The 9,074-nt window shown below is 48.6% G+C and overlaps 1 protein-coding gene across 1 annotated transcript; it reads left to right on the top strand.

The window, feature by feature from the left end:
- The first annotated feature begins 2,729 nt into the window (after positions 1 to 2,729).
- LOC101913799 (melanin-concentrating hormone receptor 1-like) lies at positions 2,730 to 7,261 on the top strand. Its single transcript, XM_005243620.3, has 2 exons — positions 2,730 to 2,791; positions 6,206 to 7,261. Exons 1-2 carry the CDS (start codon positions 2,734 to 2,736, stop codon positions 7,252 to 7,254), a joined length of 1,107 nt encoding a protein of 368 aa, XP_005243677.1. The 5' UTR covers positions 2,730 to 2,733; the 3' UTR covers positions 7,255 to 7,261.
- The last annotated feature ends 1,813 nt before the right edge of the window (positions 7,262 to 9,074 follow it).

The raw sequence follows: 9,074 nt of genomic DNA, 5'->3' as shown, positions 1-9,074 counted from the left end.
GTTTATTATGCCCCTGCAGCTGAGAAGAAGGAATTACAGCTTCCTCAAATGCTAGGTCTTTTTTTCAGTGAAGAGCAATATTTGAGATTGCAAATGAAAAAAATAATGTCGTGCTTTGGAAACTGCTAAATTGAAATGCCAGTTTCTTTCTTTGAAAGCTGTAAGATAGCTTGTTCCTCTGCAGGGAAAGAGATTAGGAGCCTGTCTATGCAGGGAAAATGTTTGGAATACCAACTGCCCACCAGTTTCCCATGCAATCACTCATACTCTGTACTTAAGGCTGCATTAAAAAAAAAAAATTACCTGAAGGTACTCTTTGCAGAGGACAGCACCCTGTTCACAATAGCTCTCCTGCCTTAGCTCCACCATCCCAGTACACAAACCATAGATTGTTGTCATGGTTTCACCCCAGCCAGCAACTCAGCCCCATGCAGTCACTCACTCTCCCCTCAGTGGGATGGGGGAGAGAATCAGAAAAGTAAAAGTGGGAAAATTTGTGGGTTGAGGTAAAGATAGTTTAATAGGTAAAGCAAAAGCTGTGCAGGCAAGCAAAGCAAAGCAAGGAATTCATTCACCACTTCCCATCGGTAGGCAGGGGTTCAGCCATCTCCAGGAAAGCAGGGCTCCCTCATGTGTAGCAGTTACTTGGGAAGACAAATGCCATCAGTCTGAAAGCTACCTCACCACCGCCTTCTTCCCCCAGCTTTACATGCTGAGCATGACATCATATGGTATGGGGTATCCCTTTGGTCCGTTGGGGGTCAGCTGTCCTGGCTGTGTCCCCTCCCAGCTTCTTGTGCACCTCCAGCCTATGCATTAGCAGGGTGGTGTGAGAAGCAGAAAGGGCCTTGACTGTGTAAGTGCTGCTTAACAATAACAAAAACATCCCTGTATTACCAACACTTTTCAGCAGAAATCCAAAACATAGCCCCATACCAGCTATCCTGAAGAAAACTAACTCTATCCCTGCCCAAACAGCACACTTGCTTTGCAGTAGTAACCCTTGAGAAGAACACTAGTATTTGCCCAAGATGGGAGGGGGTTGGGTGGGGAAAGGGTCTTTTAAGAAAATATTAAGTGACTGAGAAACACCACTTTTTCACAAGCAGCTCAGGTTCAAAACTGTCTTTACACGATGGGTATCTGCCAGGGAAAAGCCTCTCGGGCAAATCACTGACTGAGGCAACTCCAGAGACTCAGTGGAAAGTTCATAGTATAGCAGGCAAATTGGTCCCAGCCTGTCTCCTGTTCCTAAGAGCTACAACACCTGGGCAAAGCACGCTCCAGATTTCTGTCTGCTGCTGGTCCACTAGAGGACAACCTAATGATGATGAACTCTTTTGGCTTACACAGTAGAAGGCCCATACCGAAAATGCTGCTGCCAAATCTGGTTTACAGCTCATGCTGGGACTGTTGCTGGTACATGTGCTAGGCCTCATTTTTAATGGTACAGATTACTTCTAGTCCTGATTGATACAGACCTATAAAGCTCCAAAAAATGGCACCTACAGTTGATGCCAGCCTTTGTTACTACAGAGAAAGAGACAGAAGCAAGGGAGATTTGCAGACAGCCAGACGTAATTTTTATAAAGCAAACCCAATCCTCTACGCTGCACCGTACCACAGAGAAAAAGCTGCCTGTTGCTGCTGGTTTTCTCACAGACTTCTGATGCGATATCATGCTTTTTCAGCCCAGGAAATGCTCAGAGGTACAGAATGATCCTTTTGCCCTGGTAACATGTGATTTATTAAACCATAATGGAGGGACCCAACTCATGTAAACAATAAGCAGGAAGAACAACATCAGCAGCTCAAAGCCACAGAAAAGAACAGGCTACTGCTTTGGCAAGACAAAAAGCAAAGCAGCTTCTCAAAACCTAGGTGGGTTGGTTCTTGCCTAGTATTTTAAGGGCGGGGGGGAAAAAACACAAATTCAAGTTAGCAATAGAGTTAATTTCTGGAGCTAGGAAGCAAATGAGCTGTGGCAAGATGTGAAACAGCAGAAAACAGCAGAGAATTAATTACAAGTGAACTGTCTCAGGTTGGAATTAGAGGGATCAGAGAGTCAAAGCAACAGTTTTCAGTGAGTAATTTGGTGCCTTGACATTCCCCAGCCTTACTAGTGGGGGACTGGAGATGAAAAGTGCATGTGACTCTGCAAGGGAGGAGACCACACACTAAAGGCAGGAGAGCAGAGCTACTTGAAAGGCAAACTGAAGGCAAATCAGAGCTACTGATACTCCTCTCCTAGTGACGATAGCGAGAGCAGGCTAGCTGTGATTAGGAGGGCGCAGATCCTAGCCATCCCTTCGGGGGCGGCAAGGGGAAGTGATGTGAAGGGGCGCTCGCCGCAGCCCTACCCAGCCCCCGGCCCCCTCCCACCCTCCTCCCTGCCCGGCTAAGGGAGGGCAGCCGCCCCGGTCCCACTCAGCACCGGCATTACCTCCCACCCGACGGCGGTGGGGGGATGCTCTCAGCCGACGAGGCTGGCGGAGTCAGCTGCTCTTTGATGTCAGCAGGTGCTCGGGGCTCGGCAGGGCGGGGGTGGGCGAGCGGAGCATAGCCTAGCCGCAGCCTCTGCTCGCCGCTGCAAAGGGGCTCCTGCCTCCCGCACGCTCTGCCCGGCCGCCCCGCCGGGGAAAGGCGGAGAGGGGGGGCCGCTTGATCGCCGCCGCTGATCCACCGAGGGAACTTGCCCAACTTTCTCCGTCCCTGCCACCGGGACTCGCTGCCATGGCCGTCGCCAATTCCTCCCGCAACTTCTCCGCGCCGGAGGCTCGGAACGGCTCAGGTGAGGGGGGCTGCGGGGGCGGGGGCGCACCTCCCCGGCGGGGCCGCGGGGCTGGGCGGGGGGCGCGGAGAGCTTTGCGGGGGGGGGATCCGACGGCACAAGCCCCTTGTGCCCTCCTGCTGACAGCAGGGTTGCGGGTACCCCGTGGAGGCTGAGCGCGGGGACGCCGCCCCCCCGGCACCCCCTCCCGCACCGGGCCGCATTCAGCACCCGAGGGCGGACAGCTCCGCGCCCCGGGCGGCGGGACGGGCCCCGCGCCCCGCCCGCCACCGCCGCGCCACCGCCGCCACCAGCAGCTCGGAGCGACCCGCTGCCGCCTGGCTGTGAGACAGCGCTAACTCCAGCAGCCCGCTGGTCTTAGCTGCAGAGATGACCCACAGCCCAGCTAGACAGGGAGGGGAGCAAGGCGCAGGGAACAGGAGACATCGCTGGGGAGGGAAGCGGTGACCCTCGTCACCCTCCTGTTTTCTCCATGCTGCCGCTGTTCCCAAAGCAATAGTTTGGGGTCAGGCAGGCTAACTCTCCACGGTACAAGTGGGTGAAACTCTTCAACAGAAGGTGTTTTATATGTGGTCTTTGTCCCCCTCTGCACCAGTATGTCCTTTATAACTCTGCTTCCTCCTGAAATGCAGTAAAGATGTAGTTTCTTTTGTATCTGGGCATGGCTGAGGACAGCATTCACCTTAGAGGGGAAAAAAAAGAATAAATTAGGCCAGACCTCATTCAGTTCACATAGTGCAGTCCCCTTTGGGACTTTCAAAAGGAGTTAGAGGGCAGCCACAGATCTACAAGCAAGAACAAATCAATGCCTGAAGTACCTGTTTCAGTAAACAAAATACAGCCACTTGAAAGTGCACAGAATCAGCACTGAAAATTCAGATTCAATGATTTCTAAAGCCTCTTTCAGCTTGAGATAAGAGAACTTTGGATAACTTTGACACTCATGCACTTCTGACTCCAGCCTATAATACACACAAAAACTATAGCATCACACTAGCTTCCAGCTAATAACGCTTGAAAGTCCCACTTGTACAAATACCAACAGCAGGAAAGATGCTACAACACTACACAGATTACATTTCACACAAAGCCTTTGGGCTTGCACACATTCTGCTTTAAGGCCAGCTCAGCTCATTCCAAATGTTACAGGATCACCATGAACACTGCATTGATTATAGTACAGGAAAAGGACATTTTGTCCCAATTTCCAGCTAACCAAGTGGCATTTACATTTCACTTGTACAATCAATTCCTGCTACATTCGTAACAAAATTTGGGGCTAAAAGAGAGGAGAGCAGAAATCATAACAGCTACATGCAGAACAGCAGAACCACAGTCGTTCCCTCCAATTTCAAGTCTGCCATCTCCAAGCATTAAGGAGGTGTGAGATCTGTTTCAATGTTCAGAGGATGCACAGGTTGGATGCTGAAGAATAGGGTGCTGATGACAATATCTTACTTACCAAAGCTATGTAACATGGGGCATTTCCTTGGATTAGTGAGCAGCCAGGAGGAATAGGGACCATTTAAGCCCCCATGAATGGCCTGGATCAGGCTTTTTTTTCCTATCAACCAAGCCTGGCTTTTGCCTTCAGGCTCCTGCCAGTTCTCCTGTGCCTCATGGTCTGCTTTCTGTCATCTGCACAGAGGCTTTCCAATAAAATGGCGCAGCAACCACTTCATAGATTCTGACCTTGGCCTTGCTTATGCCCTAGCTGACTGCTTCCTAGTGCCAGAAGGACTGAGGCAGTGGCAGCTCACCATGTCCCACTTCTAAGAGCACTGAAATATTACATACAGTTGATATGGCACACATTTTTCTAGTCACAGACCAGGCCAGCAATGTAGCCCCAGCTATCTTGCCAATTCAGTCAAGCTTCTCTTTCACACCAGAGTAAATCTTTGGTTTTGAGAAGTTTGTACTCAAGAATTTTAGGGGTCAAAGTCAGCAAATACCACCTCAGCATATAGGCACCACTTTGGCAGAAACAACACCTTTAAGTATCTGTCATTTCACTTCATTTCATTTTCAAGATTTCCCTAGGTTCTGTTGGAGGAGGCTTCTCCTACAGGTATAGGCTTCTAAGGAGAAGGAACAGTACAGTGACTGAAAGCATTTCCAATTAACAGCACATTGAATCATCTGCAGTTCAATGAAAGACACATGCAGTCTTGGCTCATGTGTAACAGTCACACAAATAACTCGCACAAAACCTTTCCCTAGAAAAAAAAAAAAACAAAAAACCAACAAAACCCAACAAAACCACCAGGTCCCATAGGAGAGAAGTAATGAGATGAAATGAGATTTGCCTCAGCTGAGAAGGGCTATTTCAAACTCCATCACACACTGCACGTGTCAGTCTTGCAGAACAGAGAGCACTGCGATCAGTGCCTTAGACACCACCTTCTGTGTTCAAGAGCGGAAATCCCTGTTGGTTGGTGCTGAGAGCTTGTGGCTTCAAAATGTGATTTTAAACCCATGTTAGGGACAAGGCAAACATGAATTTGCTTATGTTTGGGCCTCACACCCCGAAAAGCAGCAGTCAAGCATCAGTGCTGATAAACTAAGCGTTATCAGGCAAGAATTCTGCCTTGGAAATCCACCTACATCCAGAACTCAGACACAGCAGCTTTAAGCCATGTTTTTCTCCTTGTAGAACTAGGGCATTCCTTGTTGAAGGGCCACTCTGAAACATACTCCCAAATCCCTGTCTGGCCATACACCTGGATTTCTTTCTAGGAAAAAAAAACCCAAAACCCTAGAGAAAGGGAGTGGGGCAGAGAAGGAAGATGGAAAGGAGTGCGTGCTCTGGCTTAACCCTGACAAGAGAGCTGGGGCCCAGCCAGGGTACAGTCCCAGATCTCACAATATAGATAAGCATTAGTTATCTGCCTGCATGGTCAATGAACTCTATGTCTCATACGGTACAATAGATAAACCACCCAACAAACAGGCTGAAGCTTTTTGACAACAGCTTGGGCATTGACTACATCCAGATTTTGGCACCCATGTGGAGACTTTACTCCTTGGATGTGCAAAGCACTGGGTACCTCACAGACTTGCCTCAAAAATGGCTGGACACCCAGCAGTCCCTGGAAGAAAAGTTACTATCAACTCAGTCAGGCACAGGTGAGTGCAGAGGCACACCAGCCTGATTTTAGTCCAGAAGTATACCAGGAGAGCTGAGGAAAGATGCCTAAACACAGCCAGATTTGGGTGGTGTGCTGCAGATACTGAATGGCAGAGAAGGAAGTGTCAATCCCCAGCTAAGCTTCTGCAAGTATTGCAGAGGATCTTAAACATCCTTCCAAGCTACATCTTTGAGGGGGATCCAGCTGCATGGCAGGACAAACACACAGAGGTGTAAAGAGGTTGCCTCCAGGTTGCACTCACTGTTTTGGTTTGTTTTGGCAGTAGCAGAGAAGCCAGCACCATACACCAACGTGATCATGCCAAGTCTCTTCAGCATCATCTGTTTCCTGGGCATTGTTGGGAACCTCATTGTCATCTACACTATCATCAAGAAGAAGAAGCTGAGATGCAAACAGACTGTGCCTGACATTTTCATCTTCAACCTCTCCATTGTGGACCTCCTTTTCCTCTTGGGCATGCCCTTCCTTATCCACCAGCTCCTAGGAAATGGCTCGTGGTACTTTGGAGCTCCCCTATGCACCATCATCACCGCCCTGGACACAAACAGCCAGATCACCAGCACCAACATCCTTACAGTGATGACACTGGATCGTTACCTGGCAACTGTCTACCCTCTAAAATCTACCTATGTCCGGACCCCATGTGTTGCAGCTCTAGTTATCTGCTTGGTGTGGCTCCTCTCCTTCCTGACCATCATTCCTGTGTGGATGTATGCAGGTCTTATGCCTCTGGAGGATGGGACTGTCCGCTGTGCTCTCTTGCTTCCCAACCCAGAGACTGATATCTACTGGTTCACCCTCTATCAGTTCATGCTGGCATTTGCTGTGCCATTGATTGTGATCTGTGTGGTCTATTTTAAGATCCTCCAGCACATGGCCACCACTGTGGTCCCGTTGCCCCAAAGGAGCCTCCGGGTACGTACGAAGAAAGTCACCCGCATGGCCGTTGCTATCTGCTCCGCCTTTTTCATTTGCTGGGCTCCCTTCTACATCCTCCAGCTGGTTCACCTTGGCATCGACACACCATCCATGGCCTTCTTTTATGCCTACAATTTTGCCATTAGCTTGGGCTATGCCAACAGTTGCCTCAATCCCTTCCTCTACATTGCCCTCAGCGAGACCTTCAAGCGCCAGTTCTTAGTGGCCATCCGCCCTGCAAGAGAGCCATGTCACAACAGCAGCTCCATCAACAACAACAGCATGACAGAAGCCAGCGTGTGTCTGAAACTGGCACCAGAATCCACCCATCAGACTCAGTTTCTGGAGGACTTCTCCCCACGTTCACTGCCCATAACTGTGGCTGTTCACTAGGGCACTCTGAAGTGACCATAGCAGAAAGCCTTCAGATCTGTAAGTCAATGGAAAAGCAGCAGCTTCAGGCAATTCTTGGTGAAGCATATGAACGACAAGTTTCCACCTCCAAGAGTCCAGGTGCCTCCCTTTTTCATTGTAGGGCTCTGCTCCTGCACCACCCTTGGCCTGTGACATGCTGCGTGCTGCTGCTTCTTTCCACTCCTGCATGGGAGGACTCTATCACATAAGACACTGGGCCCCCAAAGAAGATGAATGGAAAAGAGAGAAAGGACAGAAAGAGGATTTCATGGGGGAATGTTCACCCTGAAAGAGTAAAACCTTTATCAGCAACACTGCCCAATGATTCCTGGCATCTTGGTCTGACCACGGCTCTTAAGCAGCATATCAATATTGACCTTCTTCATTCAAAACTTGAACTTTTGAAACACGATGTCATATATTTAGTTTTGATTAAAAAACTGACCTGCAAACTTTGACGGCTGGGCTCATATCCTAGAAGCAAACAGCAGAGATCTTGGGGCCAGAATTCTCACCTAGGTCTGTTGCTTGGTCTTTTGGTGCAGACCCATCTTCCTTCAGTGGGCTGTATTGTTTGGCAACCAAGAAGTTTTCAAGAACTGGCTAATTTTGATGCTAATCCTAAATATTTCAAGCAAAAGCAGGCAGATAGCAATTGCACTGCTTTAAGGGATTGCAAACAATTCTCAGAACTGCCAGTGCTAACACCGGGTTTGTGGCTTTTCATGCCAATGAGCAGATTTTCATGCTGCTGGTTCCTCACGCTGCTCTTGTGCCTCACATTCTGCATGGCTATTGGGGAATCCCAGGTGGAGGGTTTAAAACATGACTAAAAACCACAATGTGCAGAGGTCTGTGGAGTGAGCAGCTGTGAAAAGGCAGCTCAGAGGAAGCAGAGTTGCTCATGCAGCTCCCTCAAAAATAACAAATGTTTTCAAAGTTAAAAGGGAAAATTAAATGTCTGTGTTTTGTATATGCAGCTTTAACAGTCAGAGGCTAGGGAATAACTTTGCTCATTACGAAGACTAGAGAAAAGACAGCACAGATCAGCTAAACGCGGGGGATTATACTGATAGCCTGTGCAGGGCTCCCAGGGGAACGCGCAGGCATTGTTCAACACTTTGTCAAACATGGAGAAACTGGTTACTGTAGATGAATTTAACATAAAAAAGAATTAAAAACATCAAACAGCACAAAAGAATTTGTTACCGTACTTATGGTTTCATGCCACCAGCTACCCACAATATACCCAGAACAGAAATTCACCCTTACACAGCAAAACTGTGTCACCTGCACAGGACTTTCTAAGCCACATGCACACTTACAGGTGCACCTAATGCACACAACACGACACTCAGAGGTATTTAAGTACAACCGATGCTTCAGTCTACACCCTGTAGAGAACACACAGTTCACTCACCTCTGGCAACTAAAGCAGGTGGGTGTCCTGACACCATCAGACGCCATTCGTTGCTTTTTGTGTCATTGAACAAACTTCATAACAGGGTTTCTCTGTATTTCATCCCAGGCTCTGTCAAACCGACACCCACCACAGTAGCACATCCACACTGGGACTGTAGGATATCTTGTCAGTTTTTTGTCCCTGTTTCCCTGGTCAATAAAGCCAGACACATACGCAGCTTTCAAGCTTTATGACTTTAAAATCTTAGCCCCATTTTAACTGCCAGGAATTTTCACCTGCTGTTATTCATGGAGCTGCTTTGCTCTTTGGTCAGTACTCTCCCCAAAGGGCTCAGGAGCAAAGGTTGAGGAAGATGTGTGCTGTGCCAAGGCAGATT

The sequence above is a fragment of the Falco peregrinus genome, chromosome 2 (assembly GCF_023634155.1).
Source record: "Falco peregrinus isolate bFalPer1 chromosome 2, bFalPer1.pri, whole genome shotgun sequence".
NCBI classification, from domain to species: Eukaryota; Metazoa; Chordata; class Aves; order Falconiformes; family Falconidae; genus Falco; species Falco peregrinus.
Note: the sequence above shows the minus strand (reverse complement) of the source record. Positions and strands in the feature narration are given on the sequence as shown.

Coding starts and splice junctions, on each gene's coding strand:
- LOC101913799 (XM_005243620.3), top strand. CDS start 2,734: ATGGCCGTCGCCAATTCCTCCCGCAACTTCTCCGCGCCGGAGGCTCGG. Junction 2,792..6,205: donor GGAGGCTCGGAACGGCTCAG/GTGAGGGGGGCT, acceptor TTGTTTTGGCAG/TAGCAGAGAAGCCAGCACCA.